General features: G+C 43.9%; 1 protein-coding gene across 1 annotated transcript; it reads right to left on the bottom strand.

Annotated features, from left to right (window-relative positions):
* Positions 1 to 1471: 1471 nt before the first annotated feature.
* LOC142360448 (protein ELYS-like) lies at positions 1472 to 24213 on the bottom strand. The gene is made up of 24 exons (XM_075412660.1): positions 24093 to 24213; positions 22810 to 23063; positions 20440 to 20620; positions 19521 to 19728; positions 18429 to 18545; positions 17364 to 17448; positions 13519 to 13669; positions 12142 to 12274; positions 11873 to 12054; positions 11342 to 11403; positions 10270 to 10398; positions 8401 to 8491; positions 8223 to 8312; positions 7920 to 8060; positions 7035 to 7139; positions 6159 to 6252; positions 5856 to 5979; positions 5687 to 5743; positions 4536 to 4682; positions 3597 to 3784; positions 3281 to 3425; positions 3058 to 3189; positions 1711 to 1858; positions 1472 to 1626 (listed from the first exon to the last, which is right to left on the bottom strand). The coding sequence occupies exons 1-24, from the start codon at positions 24211 to 24213 to the stop codon at positions 1472 to 1474; spliced, it is 3240 nt and encodes a 1079-aa protein (XP_075268775.1).
* Positions 24214 to 25612: the final 1399 nt, after the last annotated feature.

Below are 25612 nucleotides of genomic sequence, written 5' to 3'. Positions count from 1 at the left end.
CTGGAAAGGCACACTGACAGCTCATTAGCCTTCACAGCCTAAGTATCGAGGATGCATCATCCTGTAAAACAGTAACTCAAGCAGCAGATCCCACAGCACACAAATGACAAGTGGTGTGCAATGTTAAAATACACACTGATCTCTCCTTCTAAGATTTTAAACTCTAACAGTTTTCTCAATATCTTTAGCAAGCACAGGAACATTCCCTCTGCATTTTCTACAAGGACTTCTTGGAGGAGGGCATTCTCTCTGCAGTCTAATGAAAGGTAGCAGTAACACGCTACTACTATCTCAGTCTGGCTCTTCTGCAGTAGTGTGGCAAACTGCACATTTTACTCCAGGAGTTCAGCTACCTCAACTCACTTAACGTCTCCATCATACAGTACATACGTTCACTGTCCACCTCCCGGGAGTCAGAAAGCTGTGGCTTTGTTGCAACCGCTATGGCTTTTTCTTCTGATGAAGAGGACATTTTGGACTCCTGGTGCTCTGTTTCACTTCATCAACAGAAAGAGAAAAATTCATCATCAAGCTGCAAAACAAACCTCAAGGAGCTCTACCGATTACCTTCTCACTGTGAAGTCTTCAAGTTTCAAAACAGAAGGAACTAAGAACAATTAGGAAGTCCTTTACCAGCATATCTACCTCCAAGTTGTGGCTCCCTTTATGCAATGAATCAAGTACTTCACATTCTTCCCAGCTATCCAACGCTAGATAACAACATAACAGAGCTCTCTTAAAGAACAATCTGTTATTGGTCTTCTGTAGAAAGAGACCAATTGCTACGTTGCAGGTTGCAAACGAACTCAACAAAAGTCTGCCCCAGTATTTGTTACCACTTGAAATCAATGGTGATTTCGTTACGAACCCTCTCTGTCTTTATCACTAAGCAGCTGCAGCTTTTAAATATCTGGTGAGAAAGCTGCTTCCTTTTCCACAAACAAACAGGTCCTAATTGAGCATGCACATTAAATAGAAATTAAGGTCGAGTTTCTTTCACCGTACCACCTGTAGGAAAATCATCAGACAACTACGAGACTCTTTTCTGCTCTTTAAAATTCTGCCTATTTCTAACTGCAAAAGGGCAGAAACGAGGCAGAAACTGGGCAGGAAGTGGTGTAAGATCATTATTTGATCACACAGTCCAGTCTGTCAAAATTCACACACCAACAGCTTGAGGGTAAGCATAGGTTTATTTGCAGCTAGCTGGAACATGGTAAACACATTCACCACAATGTAAATACATGTATTTGCACAAATAAGGTTATTATAGCAGAAAAACTCTCTCTCGACACATATTACTTATGATGTATTGATTCTTAAATGTTATATATTCTATGTGTAAAACAGACAAACAAAGCTTTATTCAGGTGCACCTTCCCTCCAAAACACTAACATAATTCAAATGGATTTCTCTTTCTCTCTCTCCCTCCAACCCGAAGCTCAAGACTGAACTTTGTTAAAAGGCTGCTTACCTATCATATGGTGAGAAACTGATCTGCTGCTCATTTGCTACCTGTACTTCTCTGATTTTGGACAACACGCTGCTGATGAAAGTTGCTCTTGTATGCACACGTCCTGCATTAGCTTGGTTTATTATGGTTGATAATGGCTTTGGTCTTGCAACTGTAAAGCAAGAGGAAAACGTATCAGCCTGGGGTCATCGAAGTGATGGTTAGTTGCCCATCATAGTCCCCCCCTAAAAATTACCTTCTCTTAAGGCCAATGAAGGCAAACGACAAGGCTTGGCTCTCTCTACAGCCAGCTTCCTTTGAGCTCTGGGAAGGATCTTGCCGTACTGCTCTAATAGAGAATGTCTGGCAACTGCTCTCTCTCTCAAGTGAGGATCACGATCATTCTGATGAAGGAGAAGCGCAAAGCAAAAAGTTAACTAATTCCAGGAATTTCATTGCACAGAACTAACTGTGCTATTTCTAAGTAGTGAAGAAATGTCTCCTACATGTATAGTGAAACACGTCCACCGCACGGAACAGCAGCAGGTTCCCCCCATCAGCACACACCAGTTTCACCTGGTATTTTTAGTGCAGTGGAAGGAACGCTAGAACAATAAACCAACCTGCCACATTGAAGTTCAAACAATTCTGGCCCTCTGCAGAACCTTATTCTGATATACTTGTTATTGCCTGACATTTTCAAAAGGCTTACGAAATAGCGGGCTTGTGTTTCCTGATACACCAAGGTCCGAGATGTCTGGACATACAGGGCAACTGGAAATGACGTTGGACAAAACGATGTGAATATAAAACGGGTAAGAGAAGGCTACCTACACACACCTTCTGCGTGGATGAAAGTTTTCACATGCAGGATCTAAAACTTCCAAAACCACCTCAAAACTCTGATCCACTGGAAAACTAGGGTTCCGGAAAACAGCCAGCGCATCACACATCCGTAACAGAAATTCCCATAACACAAAATTTAATCTGGCTATTTTGAGAAACAGACATTACATAAGAGTTCCTGTCATACAAGTGGTAAAATGAAAGTTGTGGAATTGCAGAGCTCGCCCTGTAACTTGAGGAAACACACACACACACAAAAAAAACCAAACGAAAAACCCAGCACCATGTGAATTTTACCTGCAGACTGGCATCCAGAAAGCTCTCAGCTAGAAAGATAAAGTTGTGCGCAAGATACAAGAGATGACACACAACAGCCTCTCCGTTCCACAGAAAGGAGTGGCACAAACAACTTTCAATAACCTAAACCACACAGAACATGTGCATCGGAATAACCGAATGATGAGACTGGCTGATAGGAAAGCCCTCTATTCAGTCCTCAGGTGCTAACAAACTCTTTTAAGTGGAGGCAACAATGGTCTATAGCATTCAATTTATAACTTCACAGAGTGGCTTTGGAGGAGTGAACTATCTCGTTCAACTTCTAGGTTCAGCTGCAACTTCAGGGGTAGAAACTTATTCCTAGTATTTCACAGAAAGGGATAAAAAAAAACAAAGCAGGATTTTCACTGAGTACTGTCAAAAACGGTTAGTAACACCTAACAAAAACCCACACACTTGAGAGAACTTTTACGCTTACCGCAAAATTAACCTTCACTGATTGATTCAGCTGCAGTGCTGGGATATAGTTGGCACGCTGCAGATGATGGACTAGGAGAAATTCCTGATTCTGAACACCAGCAGTGGTCTGTAGAAACTTCTCCAAACACTCCTACGAGAAATAACGCATTTCAAAACTCCATTAGCATTCTGCCTCTTCTCTTTTCAAAGAGATGATGTTTTTTTTTCTTGTCCACGCTTACTTGCTCAGTGTGAGTGAAAGGTAGCTTCAGCAAGTCTTCCATTAGTCCCATCTCCTGACAGATTTCATACATGTGTTTTAACAGCCCTTCTATGTTTACCTTCGAGGCATGTTGCTGTAACAGACCCCAAGCCTCCACCACGCACCTGGAAAGAATATTTTAGAGAGCTCAAGCAATATTAGTAGCATAACCAAAAAGACGCCCACAATTATTGTACTCAGACTTTAAAGGAAATTGAAGGGAGCGTCATTGGTATTCTTTGTTCTCCACCTTTCACAATATTTGAAGGCCAAAATGGTGGGACATCGTTCTTTACCTGTTGGACAACAGCACAGTGAGGAGAAGCCGCGCTTCACTACCGCTTGACACTGATGGCTTCATCATCTGTATGTAGGTGAGGGCTCGCCTATGCTCTCCTTGGCACATGAGGGACTGCAGAATTCTCGTATGTTGCCATGACTCAGTTTTGATTGTAGCTGGATGAAAAAGCAGGGCCAGCGAATTCTGTAGAAGTTAGAGACCAGGTGTATTAAGCTGTCCACATACACTCGTGCAACAAACATATTCCAAAGTTTCTGAAGTAAGGGTGAATGGGCGTTACATAAACTGAGAAGACTAACTAATGAAACCCTTGGTACAGGACACGTAAGTACAAACTCTGAAGTATTTGCAAGAAAAAAAAAACATCAGTTAGCCATGTAGAACAATGCGAGTGTTTTCAAAGCAGTAATCCACGCTCTTCTAGGTTACCCAAATCTCTGCACGCAAACATCACTTTGGACAAATACATTACCCAAGGCCATGTTATTCTCCCAGACAAACAGGTTCTATTAACATCGTGACAGGCAAAGAACCTTCACCGTCAGAAAGAACATGAACGAGGTGGAAAAGCCACTTTTGCAGTCGTCTGTCTCAATCTTGCTGCTAGGATCGTAGCTTTCATATTTAAAGTACCTAAAGCACTGGTTTTGAGAAAGGGCTCAACTGGTCTGCTGAAAACAACCTAAACGAGTGGCTTTGAAAATTCCACTATCAAGCACTATGAAAGTTGATTTCTTCTTTGCTTTAATCAATGTCCCATCAAAGGAATTAAAACAAAACCGCAAATCATAATCGACGGCTGAAGGTGTCGTAGCAGTAATACCAAAAGAAGCTTCTAATTTTTTCGCACCAGTGGCACTGATTTCGTTCAATAATTTTCTAGATTACAGCTTTGTACTGCAATCTATGTCTAACTAAACTGTCGCATACTTACTTCATAATCATTGTGATCTAGAAGCCAAAAACCTTGAACAAGCTTTACAAGACCCCATGGTATAGCAAAGGCCGCTGCGAAGGAGTCGACTGAAGTTTCTGTTTTATTCGGAAAGGAATGCATGATATCTAGCAGCAAGTAAATTGTCTGACATCACGTACCTAATTAAGGCTAAAACATTTGTAAGACCAAAAATTTATCACATTACATTTAGAATAACAGAACGAAAGAAGAATATAAGAGTGATAGGAAGCAGAGTCTCGCCATTTTAAGCTATTGTAAGCTGAAGTTAGTCAGGTCCTAACCACAAAACCGCATGCTGAATCAAGACCCAGCAAGAAATACGCTGTGATTGCTGTACGGCATTCAGAAAGGTTAACTTTCGACACTGAAATCCTTCAGTTTGAAACTCAGGCTCCCTCTTCAGTCAGTGGAGCTACCGGTTGGACCTTCAACACATTTCAACATCCAATGCTTAGTTATTCAAGCAAACAAAGTCAGCAGCTGGGTTTTTTTCCTCATTTCCAGAGTATGTAAAACAATGGAAATGATGGTGTCCCTACAACACCACTTGGCTCCGAATGAGGGACACTGCATTTAAAGCAGTATGTGGATGCCTTCTTGGTACTGTCATTTTCTCCCGCTGACAGCCGATTTTAGGGACACGTTCCAAGAGGACAGCTCTGGGGTACAACAGTTTTTACCGCCCTTGCTCTCTAGGCTCCCCTCTCCGGTTAGGTGACAAACAACAAAAGCAATTCTGTGTCTTTCAGCAGCTTCAAAATTCAGTTTCTGCCCAACACCTTTTCTCTTCTCTCTGCTGATTATTCTGGGTGCCTGCACTTTTGCAAGCACTGTTAGCTGTGCTGGAAAATGGATGATTTGGGCAAAAACCCCGTACTCGTAAACCACTGTTAGAAATCCTTTTCCTCTGAAGCAGCACGGTTTAGGGCATCGTTTTAGCAAGTAGCCATTTGCTACAGATGGGGCTAAAACATCATAAAAACACCACAGGACACAGAAATGAAACAATGTTCCTGCCTACAACTTCATCTAAATGAAATGTTTTCTCTTGCATCGTGTTTGGAACATAAATTGAAAAATGTCATGAAATATGAATGTCCTGCAGGTGTAACAACTAGAAAGGATACAATTGCATGTTTGTGGCTTTCTTCAACAGTTTCTAGCAAATAGAGATCCAGCAGTGCCTGAAATGAAAAAGTGTAAAAGTGTTTTAAAAACTCCTGTCTTGCAGTACTCCTTGGCTTTTGGGTGGGTGGTGGTGGTGGTGTTGCTGCTTTCCGTGAACACAACACTCACATGTAAACTAGCAGGTGGATATTTCCCAGTTCCTCCTCTGTCTCTCCGCCACAACTGCTCAACTCGGTCTCCTAACTGGGAAACCATTCCATCAATCATCAAGCAGTCAGAATCCCATTTGCCTCTGGAAGAAAAGGTAGCAAGGATTTGGACAGAGGAAAACACAAATGCCAGCCTCCCAGTGTAGCCTATTATCATCTACCCCAAGGCATATCACCCATATGCTAGTAAGCTCGTCCAGGAAAGAGCATTTACAGTAGGATTTGCAGTGGAAATGCTCGGGAGTTTTCCTGAAAGCCTTACTTTGACAAACGCTCCAGTTTCTGTCGATGCCCAGTATAGTAGCTCCGAATCAGAGGATAATTGTAGAAAGGTCTAGACAAATGCATATCATCATCTACAGGCAATAAAGCAAAAGCAAGTTAAAGAAGTACTAGCACATTTTTGAACTAGAATTTTTCATTAAAAAGACAGAAGATCAGGCAAGCTAAGCATCAAGCAAGCAGCACAGGCAAGCCTCCAGTTCCCAAAGAAGCCAGTCTTGTTTCTGCCGTCGCTACCAGAGGTACAAGACACAAGACTCAACTCCTTCTTGTCTCAAGTGCCATTTCAAGTTTACAGTTGATGTAGCATTCAGAATGTGAAGTGTAAGCTGAAGCTCACCGTAAAAAAACAATCTGGAAAAGGAGTGGTTGTTTGAACAAGTCCTGTGAGCATTTGTACGACAATTAAGGCTGGCAATAGAATTTCTAGCCCACCCAAACTAAGAACTATTTCCAAAGTGTGTTTTTTCCTCAAGCAATAAAGAAGTTCCAGACCTGCAGGTCATGTTTTTACACTAAAAACAAGCGTTCCCAGATCTGTTGTTTAACAGCAATTTGTTTAAAATCCCAAGCATTTCAAGCTGTGGGCACAAGCAGCTCCTCAAAGTCGGAGGCTTATTGCTCTTCCTAAAAACACCCAGGACAGGAACGGCTTGCATTATTCCACATTCTTTCTATGTATTTGAAAAAACAGTCCAATCTCAATTTCGCCAACAGAGCGTCAGCATACGCTGTCACTGAAGCAACACGGCTTGTTATTGACAGAACATTTACAAAAGCATGGCTAAGCATGTGTTCACAAACATCGCTTCCTGGATAGTCTCCTCCTTACAAAGGTGTTACAGGTTATGCTTACCTAAACCTTCTGGAAGGAGACTGGATCGACAGAACCAGATGACCACTTGTGCGTAGAAAGAAACGAGGCCAGTTACCACCTGCTTATTTGTCAAGTCTGTAAAACCTGAAAAAAGGCATAGGATGACTTTTCTTACGCAATTCCTTTTGTTTTCACAAAACTCCCTTCATCATACTAAATGGAAAGTATAAACAGAGCACCGTAGAAATCTTTGTCTTTGCATTGTTCACTCTGTATCACTTTCTTATCTGAAGGAAAAAAATCACCATCACCACCAAAACAAAAAGAAACCCCAACAAAGAACCAGAGTGGCTAAAAGTTAAAATAGAAAAAAATACAGCCTGGACTATTAAATACACTTGTCAGCAAGACATTTCTTTCTTACATAGCAGAGTTTTTTGCTGAAGCCAAGGGATTGTCTTTCTTTCCCCTCAACAGGCCAAGGACAATTGACACCAGAAAAGGCTAGAGAAACTCAAGTCACTTACTGTACCAGTTACTCATTTACGCTTCCTCTATATTTGTTACTCATTTGCAAGACAATATTTGCAGGCAATTATAAACTGCTAGTATGAAATAAAAGGAATACCTTTCAGCATGACCTCGTTCAGCTGCTGTCATTTCAACCCAGTTGCCTCCTTAGCTTCTGCCTGAATGCAGCCTCCCCCACCCACCTGCAGGAACTCCACGACAAACTATCTCCCTGAACTCAGTGCCTAGTAAGTGTGGTCCCAACTTCTCACATTTAAAACCCTTCTCCCAGCTAAATTTGACTGCCTTCCAATCACTGCACACAAGAAAAGCTCAGGTTGCCACATTTACAACCCAAGCACTATTCCAAATCTTGATAAAGCATTCCAAAGATTCAGTAAGACTATCACAAACCTTTTTCCCTAAGCTCTTGTGCTTCTGTTAGAAAACACTTGAAGACTGTGCTAAGGTTGCTCAAAAGCAACTGGCAGTGCTGCAGAGACTGTAATATCTGTGGGTCAATGAAGCTGCAAGAGCCATCAAACAGCGGAACACCTTTTCAAGAAGAAATAGGAAATCATTAGCCTGCAGACCCATCTCAGAGTTTCAAAGTACGCTTCAAGAAGCACGTGCAATGACATCGGCCAGCGCATCACTGAATAAGCTCAATCAGAAAGAATGAGTTTGTGTTTGCGGAATGACTCCACTGCTACTCACATGTCTGGTCAAATTCATCTTTTGTAGAGATCACTTTGTTCCATGTCCACTCAAGCACAAACCGTAAATTAGCAGCAGAACTTGGCTGCTCTTTAAGAACAAAAACAACAACAAACAAATGAATCAACAATTTCAAACTAAAAAACACATAACATAAAAACACCACAAGAAGTATTACCTTCCGATGTCCAATGCTTAATGCATCCAGTCAGAAGTGCTAATGAACCTGCCTGGACAGCAGCTGACAAGACCGCTTCCAACCGCTCCTCCTAAACAGAGCGGACAAAGTTAGATGAGACTCTTCTAGATGCTTTCAATACCTGAACCTGCAACAGCAAATGTTTGCTTCTAACTGCATACTCATTCAGACATCACAAAGTCAGTAAGTATACATGCAACTAATGCCACATGCTTTTGCTTTATTCTAGCCACAGGCTGGACTGCTGGTTGGTCTGAGCAACACAGCACCTTTTCCTCTGACATTTCAAATTCCCAAAAGCTCGTTCTCATCTTTATTTACACGCCTCTGCATGACAGTCTTCAGTTACTGAGTTCCAATCAACTACTGTCAGTAACATCCTCTGCTAACACCCATCACGCATCTTGTGCATAGAAGCTTGCCATCGGGAATGCATGACGGGGACAGAACAAACGCACTGTCTGCGTGGAAACAGCGAAGCTAAGGTCAAGCGGCTTCCTGGACTATGAAGACAAGAAGCAGCTCTGACACCCAAAACATGGAATTATCATTTTCTCAAATGACAGAAAAGAAGTGAAACATTTCAATGCTAATAGGTTTACAGTCTAGGCTCTGCAAAGACAGTATTATACTGTAGTGGTAATCCTTTCGAAGGAGAACGCACAGCTATGCACAGACATGCCCTGTTTAGTAGCAGCTGATTTCAGCTGGTGTTCTGATACTTCTTTCAGGTGCAATGATCCTTCGTAAGACTTCCCTTTTTAAGGGCTTTTCTTCTGCTTTTTTATAAGCACATTCAGAAGTACCTTTCTCTGCTAAGCAAAATCATTACATTCAAAGCAGTTTCTGCACATTAGAATGCACAAGTGATATTTCCGTCTTTCTCTGGAAACTGGTTTCAGAGAAGGAAACACACCCAAGGACTACTTACAGTGGCAAACAGAACTCCAAACCAAGCTTCTTGACCCTAATTCTGAAATTTGTCTTACTAACATTCATCAGAAATCCCCGCTTGAGTGCATTACAAGTCTTGGAACAATGCAGTCACCATTCAGCAAAGGTTATTCAAAAATGACTGAATTTCCCAAGTTCGTTCCAAAATGGAGTTGACATCAGAAGATCTGACTGGAATGTAAGGGTCCACATCAGGCTTGGAAAATAAACAGTCTACGGGCTAGGTCAACTGGCCAAGAAATTTATTTGAGCTACCACACTGTGCGGAAATGTTATTTGCCCTGACGTGTTTCCATAAATCTGGTGAAGAATCCAGTAGACAGGAAGACGAGGGCAGTGGGAAGACCACTCTCCCCTTCCTGCTCATTGCTCCACTGTATGATGCCTAGCTGATCCTTTGGCTTAGATCCTGCCTGGCTGAGGACGGGCTGCTCATCACAAAGGCTCCATCTCTCACGAAACTCCTCAGAGGAGAGAGAGAAAAGTTGGTGGACTGCAAGTGGAAAACTTAGCCTGCATCCAACCGAGACACCCACATCGTCAGCTACTGCACTAAACCTAATACTCTGAGAACCTGACGGGATGGGAGGTTGTTCTGAGGGAAAGATGCTTTCAGTTGCGCATGACCAGCACTGACTGCACGCTTCCTTGTGCGGACCTGTGGCACAGAACTAACAGACGGGTCTCTAAAGACAGCTCTGGTAGGGCTGTTCCCAGTCAAACTCCATAGGACGGATCTAAGACTACTACTACTTCTGCTAACTAAAGTCAACACCTGCATTTCAATGCAATTGGCAAAGATAATGGAAATCAGATGACCATGTCTTGTAGCCTCTACGGCCCTCTCAGACTAGACGGATGTAGCTCCCCCTTGACTCCCTGATACGCACTCACCTGACTCAAACTGGATGGCTCGACATCCACCACTGTTGGAGAGAGCAAGCCAGCTACAAGGCACCTGTTGTAGCTCTCATGAATGGCTTCGCTTATTGAAGGACCAGATTTGTTTAGAAAATTCAAGGTCTGAAACATCAGTCAAAATACAGATTAGGACAACCTTTTTATTTAATCACGCAGGTTCTGGAGAACCACTAAGAGAAAGAATACAAATGTTCACTGAAACTGTTAGAAAGCTTGCATCAGTTATATGCTTCAGGTTAGCAATCTGAGTAAGCATTACTACCTAGAGTCTCACAGAGTGTAGGCAGCCAGTCTGACAGTTACAGTTTATCAAAGAAAGCCCCGTAACACCAAACATCAGCCCTTGCAATGCTTTATTAAGTACCTCCTAGCTTCTCTGTCAATACACAGGCCTTACTTTTTCTCTCACCATTAGCACAAACTACACTCTAGATAAGCTAAAACTAACACACAACTTGAAATCACACTTTGGAAGACCCTTTCCATGCTTGTTTGTGCAGAAGCTGATTTATGCCAGAAATACTTGGCCAGCTGAAAATTCATTCAGAATTAACTGTTACAATCTGCGCAGTGGCTCAGATGTTGTAATTTTGCCAAGTTTGGGAGAAAATATTTTCATTTCTGCTTCAACAGTTAAAGGCTCTTGCATTTTCTCCATTCTGTCCTCCTTTTTCAAGTTGATCAGGGATCAAAACCCAAACTCTAGACTATGCAGGCAGTTTGACTGACGGGTAATACAGAAGGAAGCGCTTTCCCCGACTGCCACAACACTTTTGTTCTTGCTCCTAGAGCAACCTTGTATTCCTTTCTGGTCACTCAATCCCTCATCGTGCTTCCACAGGAGGCAGAAAAGGTAGTTTTACAGTTCCAAGAGTGGACCTAAAACCTTACCATTTGCATCAAACTGGCAGCATATAACTGCAATGATGCGTGTGGACGGGCAGGACGAGCAGACAGTGCTCTCTGACACTGAAAGCAGTGCAACAGAAAACCTAGAAAAGGCACGTCTCTTGACATTCTCCAGAAAGAAACAGTAAAAGATCACCTCCTTTTTGAAGCCAGTGCAAGTCACGTGAACAACTCCGGAGCTCAGCAGGCACGTACCATCTGCAGAAACAATGAACCTTTGACAGCCTTCCGTACTCTCACTGTTATGTCATGGCCAGTTTACATTTTTGAAATCGCAGCATCTGGAAAGCGAGAACTGAGCACCCATTTGCTTCATCTGATCGCTTCCAAACTTGTACAAAAAAATCATTACTGCCTGAGGAAATTTCATCTCTAGTGCTGCGGAGGTGCTGCGCTTTGAGCTTCAGTTCAAAGCCATTTCATTTTATCACCATCCCCACTTCACAGGCTACATTACAAAAGCACCAAACCCCAAAACTCAGCAGACTCCCAGACAGGTTTCACAACATTAAATGCCTTCTCACTACAACATAATCAGAGTTGGCTGGGGGGGAGGTTGCTGGGTTTTGGTTTGCCTTTTGAGTGACAAACAATGAACATGAGAACCAATAAATGGCACCTGACCTCCACTGAAGCTCGTCACTATTAAAAGCAGTGAAATACCTACCAAAATTATAGGTGCTTGGATGGAAAAACTGCTCAGGTGGTGGATAAGAAGGTGGAACTCCCCGACTTAGACTCCGCTCCCGTACCAGAATATCCAAAATGAGGTTTGGAGACGTCATGCTTATTACAGCATCCAGTGACCACAGTGCAAAATAGGGGCAGTCATCAAGGAATTCTTCTGGCCTTCAAGAAAACAAGTGCATAAGCTACACGCCACCTTTCAAACGACTTCTTGGTAGGGGTATGGAAAACAACTCCATAAAATTCTACCTTAGTGATTCTGGCATTTGAGCATGACACCAGCGATTAATGTCAAACACACCCAAATAAGTAGGTGGTTTTCCCTGACCATCCATATTCACTTGCCAGCTGAAGACTGATACACTGGTTTCAGGAGATATTACTGTAAAAGACAAGACATTGGTTCTTAGAGGTAGAAAATATGAGATAGCTGATCGTTTTAAAACACCACTTTCTGGCTTGGCTTCATTCTGTTTTACCACTCGTGAAACACAGCAATTCCTAAGATGAGTTAAATCATTAAATCATTTCGTAATTAAAAAGATTAATTAAAACAAAATTACGGACTAGCAAACAGCTCTGTGATAAGGTTCAGTCATATTGCCCCTTCTTCTTGTTCAGACTGCATCGGTTCCAAGCCAAAGCAAATACACAGTTATTAGCTGCTTAAGTGTTCCATACATGAAGAGCTGATCAAGCGACCTTTAGCTAGATGACCAGTTTGGCAAAACAAAATATGCTTGGAACACATACATTGCTACTTTTGGAAAGCATACAGATGATTATCGGACACACTTCAAGGTGAGGCCTCACCGGGGCCCAGTACACAGGGCTGATCACTACCCTGCTGCTGCTGGCCACACTATTTCTGCTACAAGCCAGGAGGCCGTTGGCCTTCTTGGCCACCTGGGCACACGGCCAGCTCATACTCACCTGACTCTTGACTGACACTCCCAGGTCCTTTTCCTCCAGGCAGCTTTCCAGACACTCTGCCCCAAGCCTGAAGCATTACACACGGTTGTTGTGACCCAAGCACACGACCCGGCACTTGGCCGTGTTGAATCTCATGCAATTGGCCTCAGCCTATAGATCCAGCCTGTCCAGACCCCTCTGGAGACCCTCCCTACCCTCAAGCAGATCAACATTCCCACCCACCTTACTGTCATCTGGAGACTCACTGAGGGTGCACTCGATCCCCTCGTGCGGACAACTGACAGAGATATTAAACAGAACTCGCCCTGATACTGAGCCCTGAGGAACACCCCTTGTAACCAGCTGCCCTGTTTCAACAGGGGAAAAAAAATCAGGTAGCGTTCCTAAGCAAAGGAGGAAATTCTCTCATGCCTCCAAGATGACAGCTGGAGGAAGAAAACGACTGGCCAGCATTATACAGATGACCCCACCATACATGGCTATAGCATGTCAGCCAGCATACAAGGAAACTTATTTTTTCCTTTAAAGAAGTCCCACACAACTTTAGCACCCAATTTTTCTTTTTAAATAACCCAAACAAGCATGTCTCTACTGATATTTAAGACTTTTGGACTCGGGTACAGAACAGAATTCATTGCTTAGATTCCAACACCATTTCTTTTAGAATAACCACACATGGACATCGCAACACACCTTCATTAACGCTCTCCTCTCTGTGAACACGGTTGCGAAATTTTTCCACAGTCTGACAGCTGAGTAGCTTGGTATTGCTGATCTGCCCTCTCAAGGGAAAGACTCCATCCGTGAGATCTAAACTGTACTTTTCGTCACAGTATTCCAAACCCTGAGGAAAAAATAAAAGAAGAGAGAAAAGGGCCCGTTGAGGTAAGAACATACATTATACCGAAACAGCAAAGAAGGTATCTATCTAATAGAACCTGCTTACTATATTGTATATTCCCCACGAGCTTATTTCTGATGGCAAAGAGAAACTCCCTGTCACCACTTCAAGCAGGGCGGCAATAAACTCAGTGGCAGACGCTCTATTAACACCTCACCCTCCCACCAGAGGAAGGGTAAAGGAGGAAAAGGGAGAGAGACGTACAAATTGAATATGAAAAGTTTTATTAATAACACTAATAATACTAATAGTATTAATCATAATTGAAATAATGCAAAATATACAAAACCGATCCTGAGTGTCCCAGACTTGGGAGCTCTACGCTCCATGTCTTCATTACAGAACTGACCAAGTTGGAGAAGTCATGCCATTACTGCACCTAAAGCTCTGTCGAGAGGTATTACCTATAGGCACACTGCTACACTGAAAATGCATCCCTCACTAGCAGCCATGAGAACTGCTGACTGATTAACCATCTCTTTTCAAACCACGGAAGCTCTTACCACCTCCTCCTCTAATCTTGTCAGAAACTAACAGGTGAAATATCCCTCAGCTCAGCTCCTTCACCAAGCACAGCCAACAGCACAAGGGGAAAACAGAGAGGACGTGCTACGCGCATGGACAATGTCTTTACGATCACAAATTACTACAGAGCCAGCCAACTGCTTTGAGATGTACACAAACCCTGGCAGGATTGTGATGCGCCTCTGATACCACCACTTTCTAAGTAAGCATTAACTGAAACACTGGCTTTCCAAATACAGGATTCGTTCAGACTGTCTGCCATGCAACGCAGGAATGTGTGTATTGTGGACAAACAGCAGCTCGACCATTCAATGCACTACATTTAGCAACTGCTGACATGGTATCAAAAAGGTCTTTGAAAGCAGATCATAAAGACACTGTTAGGCTAATTACTTGAGCACAGACTGACAACAGCCTTGCAGGCCACAGTTGACGCTCATTTGTGCCATGTGTTCCAGAAGTCCTGTTTGTGACTTATTACCACGATACAAAGTCAAAGATGCCCTGTTTCATAGCCACAAGTCTGATTCCTGGAATGTAAAGCGCTGCTGTAGTATATTTGGAAGGTGGCTGAAGAACCTGTCTTTTCTCCACAGAGGGCCCGGCTGTTTAGTTCTTCCTTCCACCACCTTGTAAGATTGGTTCCTGTTGCCATCTTCCTCAGCACTCCTCACAGGGAAGCAGAAACAGCAGGCGAGTAAAATATCTCAAATGCAGAGACTGGTGCCTCACACCTCCTATCAGCCTGGCAATGTATTACTGGTTGCGCAGTCTGCAGAGGGTTGAAAGTCTTACATTAACCACCCCACAGCTGTCGCCGGTCACAAACACAAGAACCTAATTTAATCACTTTGGGTGCCTTTCTAAAAGAGCACCAAGGGGAATTTCTAGCAGACACACATTTAAAAGCTGCTGAAACAGACACTCGGCAAATCTTGTTCAGGAAAGGAAGATGACCAAGGCAAAGAATTGCCAACTAGGAAAAGGTCCCACATTTTAACATTAAAGTGTCGAGACAGAATAAAATACCCATGAGAGGAAGGGCTATAGGCAACCAGGTTTTCTTGCAAAGCAGCCCACACTACAAGGTCTTGTCTTGGCCACTGCAAAGACTGTACTTACAAAGAACTTTTAAAAGAGCATAAAGCAAAGCAGAAGTTCAAAAATGAAACTGAAGAAATATTAAAGGCACTTCGTCCTATCAACCTGCCAAAGGCCTTACAGGACACTACAAGAGATGCAGAAGTGCACTGCAACGAAAGCCCTTTTACAACTAAAAACCCAGTCAGGGTGCTCTGTGCCTCCAGAGCCCTGTATATTTATGTCAGAAAAAAATGCCCATAAAGAGATGACATCCATATTTAGAACCTGCAGAATCACTTGAAGATATTTACACCTTGGTGCCATGAGAGACAATGCCTTTTAAAGAAACACCACCTTTTCCAAACACCAAACCTTTTTCTATTCAAAAGCAACATTTACAAATGAGGAAAGACCTGTCCTATATGCAGGGACCAAGGTCAAAACTTCATCTCATCCCCAAAAGTAAAAAAAACACATAGTCCCTATAAAAACAGAGGAATATGATACAAGAATCGCCCCTACTTCGTTCCATACCTACTGAGAATATGCAAGAGAAGGTATCAAAACAGGAGGAAAGAATTGCTCTGACTGATTACGGAAGAGTTTCAAGCATACTACTGAATGGAATTAGATGTTACACAGATGCATCTTCAAATTGTTTGATAGCTGAGATGTCATAGAAATCATAGAATCATAGAAAGTTTTGGGTTGGAAGAGACCCCTAGAGGTCATCTAGTCCAACCCCCCCGCAGCGAGCAGGGACACCACTAACTAGATCAGGCTGCTCAGAGCCCCGTCCAACTTGGTCTTGAATGTTTCCAGGGATGGGGCCTCCACTACCTCTCTGGGCAATCCGTTCCAGTGTTTCACCACCCTCATTGTAAAGAATTTCTTCCTTATATCTAGCCTAAACCTACCCTGTTTTAGTTTAAAACCATTACCCCTCGTCCTGTCACTGTTGTCTCTACTAAACAGATTGTCCCCATCTTTCCTATAGGCTCCTTTTAAGTACTGAAAGGCTGCAATCAGGTCTCCATGCAGCCTTCTCTTCTCCAGGCTGAACAAGCCCAACTCTCTCAGCCTGTCCTCACAGGAGAGGTGCTCCAGCCCTCGGATCATTCCTGTAGCCCTCCTTTGGACCCGCTCCAACGGTTCCATGTCCCTCCTGTGCTGAGGGCTCCAGAGCTGAACGCAGTACTCCAGGTGAGGTCTCACCAGAGCAGAGTAGAGGGGTAGAATCACCTCTCTTGACCTGCTGGCCACGCTTCTCTTGATGCAGCCCAGGACACAGTTGGCCCCCTGGGCTGCCAGTGCACATTGCCGGCTCATGTCCAGCCCCTCGTCCACCAGTACCCCCAAGTCCCTCTCAGCAGAGCCGCTCTTGATCCTTTCATCTCCCAGCCTGTATTGGTACCGGGGATTACCCCGACCCAGGTGCAGAACCCTGCACTCGGCCTTGTTGAACTCCATGAGGCTCACACAGGCCCACCTCTCCAGCTTGTCCAGGTCCCTCTGGATGGCATCCTGTCCTTCTGGTGTCTCGACCGTACCACTCAGCTTGGTGTCATCTGCAAATGATATCTCCTCTCTATTTTAAACACAACATCTTTGGAGCCAGTTCTAAAAATTTATGTATCCTCTTTGGACCAAATCATACCACTGTTGTTCCGTCTTGACTTCTCTTGCTGGCTTTAAGAGGAGATGTCACAGGTAACCCAGCCAAAAAGTAGAACGAGCTACCTATATAGCGACTAACTTTCACGATCAACACTGAAGAGACACTGCAGGTACATTTCATCTGAACTCCAGTTAACAAAGCGCAAAAGAAAAACAAGAATATAAACCAAAAGATATAGGACCGTATTTTAGGAAAGAACAAAGGCCATGCCCAAGAAGACTCAGCAAAAGATTATTTGTTCTTGCTAGACATCTCTGAATTTTGATGGTAAAGATTTACCCTGACACGTCAACGGCTACTCACTTAGAGAAAATGGCTCTTTTCGTCTTTTCGCATACATGCACGTCTTACCTCATACATGACTTGTCCTGATGCCAGGAGTTTTCTCTCACCAAATGCTAACTGCAACAGATGCAAACTCACAACATCACCTTCACTGAAAAAGGTATAAACGATGACATTTGATTACAAAGCTGCTTTATAGTTCTCATTTTCATTTTATTAGGTCTAGACTGCAGTTTTCTTCATAGCAGGCTCTTGCTCAAAAGAAAAACACTGCTTCCCAAAACCTGGTCATTGGTCACATTTAGCCACTAAAACATGAAGAAGGCAGTGTTGACACTAACAGCTGCAGGGGCCAATGCTAACCATGCAATTGGAAGGCCTTAACCTCTTGCATGGACTCAACATTATTGGAACTTGTTCTTCATAGTGCAGAGTTCTTGATAAAAACTACTTTAAAGTCAAACTTTAAAAGATTGTCACTCTATGAACAGCCGAGCTGATTCAATAGCTTGCTGATGCTGAAGGAGAGAGATTTTTCTCCCTTTCTCCCCTTCTCCCTTTCTTTCTCCCTTTCACCCTTTCTCCCTTTCTTTCTTTCTCCCTTTCTTTCTCCCTTTCTTTCTCCCTTCCTCCCCTCCCTTCCTCTCCCTTCCCTTCCCTTCCTCTCCCTTCCCTTCCCTTCCCTTCCCTTCCCTTCCCCTCCCTTCCCTTCCCTTCCCCTCCCTTCCACTCCCTTCCCCTCCCTTCCCCTCCCTTCCCTTCCCCCTCCCTTCCCTTCCCCTTCCCTTCCCTTCCCCTTCCCTTCCCTTCCCTTCCCTTCCCTTCCCTTCCCTTCCCTTCCCTTCCCTTCCCTTCCCTTCCCTTCCCTTCCCTTCCCTTCCCTTCCCTTCCCTTCCCTTCCCTTCCCTTCCCTTCCCTTCCCTTCCCTTCCCTTCCCTTCCCTTCCCTTCCCTTCCCCTTCACATCTGGTCAATCCTGTAAAAATTGCACCGTAAGCTTAACACCTTCTGTACCTGAGACAATCTCCTGCACAACTAAAGAAACAAAACAAATGCACATGTATCAACTGTATGTGAAGAAATATTTAAGAAAAAAAAACACAACGGTGCCTTGTACTAAGCTTTTCTTCACCTTTCTTGTGTAGACTGAACAGCCCACAAGTAGCAATGATTGCGAGGATCATTCTCAGGCTCTTGAAACGTGACAGCATAGACAGGAATCCTTCCTCCTTCAAGCTGAGAGTGGTGCCTATGCGGTTAAAAGAATGAGAAAGAAAAAAAAAAAAAGGTGAGCCTACTGCCCCTAACTGTTTGTAGAAGGGTAGAAGCATCTCCTCAGAAAAGAGCTCCTTATATGCTTTATTTGGGCTACGTAAAGCATTTTTCTTCCAGACTTCTGAACATCCTCTGTACCTTCACAACCTACTCTTGCCACCTAATTATTCCTCCACTGCCTGTTTAAGCATCCAATAGTTTCCGGTGAGTCACTGCAGATTTGCGAAAGTGAATCCCTATCGGAATTGGGTCAAATGTCTCAAGTGAGATTGCTCTTTGGCACATTTAAAATCATCTCTTCATTTTTCTGTTGCTTATAAATTCACAAGTCCCTGACTCTCATCTCCATGTGTTCCAAGTAAACTTTCATTCACATTAGGGTCAATCCCCTATTTCGGTCAAGGCGGAAATGTTGGAAAGAATACACTTTCAGGAGCAGGTCAGCTGTTGATTTCTCATGTCTCACTAGTTTCATCCTGGGCACTTTAAAGAGTGTTATCACCACAATCACCCTGTGAACATACTTCAGCCTTTCAATGTATGCCCTAATCGCAGTAACTGGTTCTGAAAAATCATTTCTAAAACCTGTTTCATCGAAATACACAACTTTCCTGCTTTCCCTGAATACTACTAAGAGAACAACCTGTCTTAGAGAAAGCAGCTCTATCGCATCCTAAGTGCTTGATGTAACCCAAAGAAGCATGCTTTCCACACTCCCACAATCCACAAGCACAGTAAGGAAAACAGTCCTAGTCCACTGGGGAGCAGGCGGTCCACTCACTCCATGTGTGACTCACTAGTAGTTTCAGAAGAGGGCTTCTAAGCATTCCAAGATTATACTCAGAATCTCAGTCCCTGAAAACATTCTCTTTACATTAACCTACTTCCTTCAGCAAAATATGCAGACCCCTGCACCTCCAGGCATGGCCAAGGGTAAAGGCCTACTTACTCCCTCTTCAAAGTTTTCATATTCCATAGTGACAGGTAGCCATCCGAAAAACCCACAACGAGCTGATTGCTTCTGCTGATGTAGCACAGGCTTGATATTGCTGATCTTGAAGGATTTTGTAGTTGGAAACAGAGATGGCTCCCTTCTCTGGTCGCAGCTTCTCTTCTCTGTGGAACTTCAGCAGGAATTCTACTGACAACTTCTAGACCTATGCACACAGAACCACGCAACAAATGAATGTGTTATGCCATTTACATTGCATGTTCAACACTGACGTGACAACACGTAGAATCTCATTCTACCATCCCAGGCAAAATACCCACTTATGCAACACTTCTTTGCCACTTCCCTTTTGGACGTCTTCAAAGAACAGACGAACTCTCCGATCGGACAGGTATTCTCACTCCTATTTCAAAACCAGGTAAAAGTCTAACCTTCATAGACAAATTCTTCTTGGACTCTGTAAATCAGGAGTTCGGGCCTCCTGATGGGGCTATTTCAAATTATTCATCCAAAGGCGCCATTTTTGAGCAGTCAGATCTATTTTAAAAAACAAGCCTAAAATTTGCCCCAACTCAATTAACAGAAGCAGCAGCACTTTCCCGAGAAATAGGCCACCTCTGACACAACCGCCTATCAGGCAGCTGCACGACTCACATGGTAAAACTCCTACACCTCACTGGCAAGAATCATCCTGACGGAGGGACCTTGGCAGCAGGGAGGCGCTTACAGCATTAGAAGGAGTGTTAAGCCGCTCCCGTTTTAATCGGTTCAGGACTGTACGATGACAGCCCGCCATCTGTAACCAGCAGTCGTGAATGGCTGCACGCTCCTGCCTTCAAAGCGGGATGCCTGTTGTTTATTGCAAAGACACACGTTGTCTTACTGGTAAACGCAAGTTTTAAAACTGCAGGCTTACCTGATGCTTCTAGCTCATTCTGTTTGCAAGATAAATCATCCAAACAAAGGTCAACCAGAAGCAGATGACCAACATCTGTAGCCACTGCTGCCACTCCAAAGAGCCACCGCAGGCTCTGGTGAAGGTGCCGAGTGCTGACACTGGGTCCTCCGTGATTAGTGATGGGTTCTATAGCAGTTACCTACAGGAAAACTACAAGTTAATAGTGAAGCTGTTTGACAAGCTAAATAGAAATCACTCCGAGGTGAAGGCAGAATTAGCACGGCACAAACAAGAAAGTAAATACAGGATCATAAGACTTCAAAAAGAGCATTGTTTCCCAATCACAGGAAAAGGAGGGGGATGGGGGGGGGGGGGGAAGGAACGGAACGGGAGGCTTGTACAAAAATCTGTTGCTGCCTTCCATTTACTAGATTTCCTGTGGTTATTTCACTGAATTAACTTCAACTTCAATGCTGCATTCTAGTATTACAGCCTACCAATGTCCATTTCCTGCTTAGAAATAACGAACTCCAAGAAAACAGAAAAAATTAGTCACATGCAAGAAACTTCATCATGTTGAAGGGACTGAAGGACAAAACTAAGTCGAGTTCTCCCACTGCTCACAGCCCATCAGCTCTGTGATACCATCGATGCCTTCTTTGCCAAACAGCTTTTAGGATAAATCATGGCTGTACGTCAGACGAGGCAACAGCCGAGTTGCATGGCAGACGCACCACTTCCATGTGAAGGAAACACTTCTGGAAAGTGTTGAAGCGAGAGAGCGGCTTGGTCAACCGCACACTAGTCCTCACTTAGAACAAAAATAACCACCCGATAAAGTAGAAGCAGTTTTAGATGCACACCAGCACATCTAGGAATGTGAACAAAAATTTAAAAAGCCAGCCTAAAGCAATGGCAAAGAGAACAGCAGCTTGTTAGATGAAAAGCCAGCTCCAGCTAAAGGGAGACGTGCACACTGCTCTTGCACAGGCAAAGCGCTCTGCATGCGGCTTTAGGACAAAGCGAAGACAGACCTGTCAGCACCTGCAACACGTCCCAGGACAACACTGACTGCTAGCGCAGAGAGACGAGCACGTGAAGACTCCTGCACTAAAGCTATACAACAAAAGATCACGGGCTAGCCTTTCGCCTGCTTACAAAATGCCACATAACAGAAACAGGGAGCTTTACACCACCAACAAAGTTGTACCTGAAAAGAAAACAAAGAAGTGAGCATCACAAGGGAGCGCATTGCTTTATAGACACTTTTTTTAGCCGCACAGCTAGGGAAAAATAACCAAAGCCCTCAGCCCCAAAGCTATCTCCTCTCCCAGATCCAGCACTTGCTATGACTACACTCCCTGCCAGTCTGCCACACAATTCACCTTTCCTCTTGCTCACAAGCATCGAATCTTTAGAAAGACCTATGGTAACTCAGACAACTTGGCTTTGTTTCAGATTTCCTTGAAAACTCCTTCCTTTACTCTCTGCATGACCACACATCTACTCTTGCACCAAAAGGCAGTCATACAGTCACTATAAACACCCTGCATTAATACACTAACGGCTTTACGTCTTGGACCAGGGTTGCTCAAAGTTAGCGTTAACCTGTACAACTTTGTAGTCCGCAGAACATACACCCGCACAGAAAATATTAGGATTAAAATATTAAAAAATTAAGGTGCTCATTAAAGCCTTATAACAGCCATGACAAAAGGTGCAGAAAGTGATGTGCAGAGCAGATCTGCATTTGACTTGAAAAAACAATCCGTCTGAAAATCAGAGAAACAGTTGGGCAGATTAAAAACATGTATTATGTCTAATTTGGAAGTAAGAGTTCGAGGATAAATTCAGATCATATGGACAGTGGCCCAGTGCAAACTTTGTCGGCTTGGTTTTGCTTACCCTTACTCCTGCTCGCAACTTAGAAGTTAGTTAGTCTGAGGTTCATGGGAATGTGTCGAAGTCATTTAGAGCAGAGCTATGGAAGTCTGAGGTATTTTAAAGACAGCATTTCTGGCAGAAGTTAACCATTTCAGAAATGTAGGTTCTAGTCGCTTGGAAGCGTGGGGTTTATTTTTTATTTTTCACTCTGGCCAAAAAAAAGATCATTTACAATGCCTTTTTGAGGAAGCGGAGAATTAGGTAACTACATGCTCTACAATTCAACCAGAAGACTTCTTTTACTATCAGGGAACTTCAAAGAGGATGGTACCGTTAAGCCCAAGATTTTACATCCAAGCTCTCTTGACCAGAGACTCTCCAGTGATGGTATGCTAATGCAAGAGAGATAAAAGTCCTCCTTCACAGAAAGGCTCCAAACCTTTTCCGGAAACAGGATTTTATAAGAACACAAAAGCTTCCTTTCTCTGCTGAAAAAGTACGTACCTTTCCTGGAAGAACAACCGCTTTAACCACTCGTGATGTTCCAAGGTCGTACAGACAGAGAACACTTCCCTCTGCTTCTTCCAACCCAACCAGCAGTCCAGTTCTCTTCTGCCAGGAAAACTCCTTTACCGCACGAACAGTGGGAGGCTGCTTCTTTGCCCCCCTGAAACAGTATGCAGAGCGCCGCTCTCCTGTCACAGAATTCACTACCTCAAGATGAGGACCACACGCCAGCCATGCTAGCCCATTTCTCCCTGTAAGAGAAATGGAAGCTGACTAAAGCACATTTCCAATGGAAGACTGGAGACAACTGAAAAAATCACAGTCACTGCCACTTTCCTTCAATAAAAGTACCGCCTTACCGAATCCCGGTCAGTTCTTTCAAATCACCCATTGAAATTCTCAAGCAATACATCTTAAAATCAACACCCTTATTATTTTCCACTTGACTGTCTGGGATAAAGATGACAATACATTGATCTATACTCTTTCTACCACCTGCAGCTTCGTATTACTAGAAGTCATCTAGATGCGTATGAGAATACAAGCCTTGCAGTGTACTTCAAGCAGAACAACTCTAAGCCAATTCATTTCTAGTTTATTAATTTCACTTGACGCATGCCTGCTTTGGCAGGGATTTGGGCTTCACACCTTAAAATGGGCACTGTGTTAGGAAATTTACACTTCTACACGGGATGTTTACACATTCCGTTGCGCTCAACTCCTTCAAGCTCAAAGGAAGTATTAACTCAAGTCCTGCATTTCCAGCCAGGTAGACAGATTCTACCTCGTCTTAAGAGAAGCCAAGACATCCCGACAAGCACCCAGCTCCACTTTCAGATCGCCTAGAAAGGCAACTACCTCATCTGCTTAGCCACTTTCAGCAGCTCGCACTGCGTACTCATCAGCACCGTGATGCTATCACGGTCGCAGAGCTTGAGACGGTGCAAATGCAAACGGCCCCAAACAACACTCGTACTTTTGCGAAAACTGCCTTTTATTTCATTAGAAATTGAGGAGGGCTCACTGACTCCGCATGTTTATGGAAATTCTTTTAATAGCACAAGACTGGTGCAGGTGCTTGTAATTTGAAAGTTTAACTATACTAAAGTTTTAATATTGGCATTTATAATCGATAAAACACCTTTTCTGCTCTCTCTAAACCTGGTGAGTCACCTTGACCACACCAACCTGACACAGCTGATACCATGACCCGATGCTTCAGGTAACCTCCAGGCAACGACAACTTCATACCAAGACCAAATTCAAAGGAAAACACTCACCTCCAGAAAACTTCCCATGCAGCACAGAATCCAGGGTGTTCTCATCTTCCCCAAGGGCCTGAACAGTCACCTCTGGAAACTGCAGCAGACTGCTGGTTACCTGAGCTCTTAGGCCTCGCATTTTTCACTGTAAAGAAAGACAGAAACACAAAAATGGACTCACAGCAGCCATAAAGGTTTTTGACATTGACAGAAGTTTCATCAGTGTGCAGTCAATAATCTCCTACACAGCTTTTCCTTAAAAGATGGCACTCAGGAGACTTTTTGATCTCACAGCTAAGCAAGAGGAGAATCGTTTGCTGTTCTGACGCCTATGAGATCACCAACAACAAGTGGCACAGAGGGATCGACAAGATCAAGAACAGGAACAGACCCGATGCACTGAGTGCAACTCTACACACATGGATTAGGAAGACGGGATCTAAGAAAAACGGTGTTTTCACAAGTTTCCCAGTAACAGGTAAAAGTTCCCATTTGTCCTTTCCCTTGATTTTATACATCCCTATTTATTGTCCGTTGCCTTCTCGCAGATTTCACGCATCATTATGCCTTGTTCCCTTTTGGCTTGTTTCTCTCGGGGCAGGAAGCTGTTGTGCTCAAGATTCTGTTACGCACAGAATCTCTTGCAGAGTTTGTGCAGATGCTCCTTCCGAAACAGACTTTTACAAACAGCAAGCTGACAAGATGAACTGCAAAATCATTTGCAGCACGGGCAACACGCCCAGGTGTTTGGTGACTCTCTCCGACCCACTGAAGTATTCTCTCCACCACACAAGCTAAACAATGCCACACCAGCAAAGCCTTGTCACCATTAGTTCTCTAAAACTGTATCCAACAGCTTTCGAGGTGGAAGACATGGAATTAACAGAAGCCTGGCTCAGTTCGTTTCACCATCTCAAAAAAGCAGGCCCCAGGCAAATCAATGCAGGAGAACCAGTTGACGCAGCAAGTGAACGAGGAGCACAACAGGACACCGTGTTGTGTGCCCGAACGCGTGTGACAGCTGCCAGCCGAGACCGATACGATCATCCACGCTGATGGGCCGAAGAAGGCACCTGAACGACCACGTTCAGCCAGGCACCCCAAACGGCGTTCAGCATTCCCGACAGAATTAAGCCCAAAATTGCCCACAATCTGTCTAAATGTGGCCAGGAAGCAGATATCGGACCCGAAAGGCTGGCACCATGCCTCTTGCTACTGGCAGAAGCTCCAGACCTGGGGTCACGGTTTATGCAGGAGGACATCCAGCACTTTTGTTTAACAAGTCAGCAGCTTTGCTGCGTGATGCATGCTTCACGCAAAACTGAAGAGAAGCCCTCAACACGCCCTGCATTCCTGTAAAGCTGTGCTCTCCCCATTACACCCAGTCCTCGTCCCACAATCGCCGCTCCACGCAGACAGCGAATTTCCCGCCTCCCCCGTTGGGCGGTTACCCATGTGGAAGCAAAGAGATGGTTCGTGAAGAGCAACGGGGAGGGGAGCAGCGTACGGCCTTTCAGTGGAGGTGTGCCTTGACTGAT

The sequence above is a fragment of the Opisthocomus hoazin genome, chromosome 2 (assembly GCF_030867145.1).
Source record: "Opisthocomus hoazin isolate bOpiHoa1 chromosome 2, bOpiHoa1.hap1, whole genome shotgun sequence".
Lineage (NCBI taxonomy): Eukaryota > Metazoa > Chordata > Aves > Opisthocomiformes > Opisthocomidae > Opisthocomus > Opisthocomus hoazin.
The sequence above is the reverse complement of the archived record's forward strand: the minus strand, read 5'-3'. Positions and strand labels throughout refer to the sequence as shown.

Bases quoted from the DNA above. Each gene is read 5' to 3' on its own strand.
- LOC142360448 (XM_075412660.1), bottom strand. From the start codon at position 24,213: ATGCGAGGCCTAAGAGCTCAGGTAACCAGCAGTCTGCTGCAGTTTCCA. The intron at 19,729-20,439 runs GTAAGCCTGCAG...CTGTGTGCATAG, and splicing joins GAATGAGCTAGAAGCATCAG to GTCTAGAAGTTGTCAGTAGA. The intron at 8,313-8,400 runs GTAATACTTCTT...TTGTTCTTAAAG, and splicing joins TAAGCATTGGACATCGGAAG to AGCAGCCAAGTTCTGCTGCT.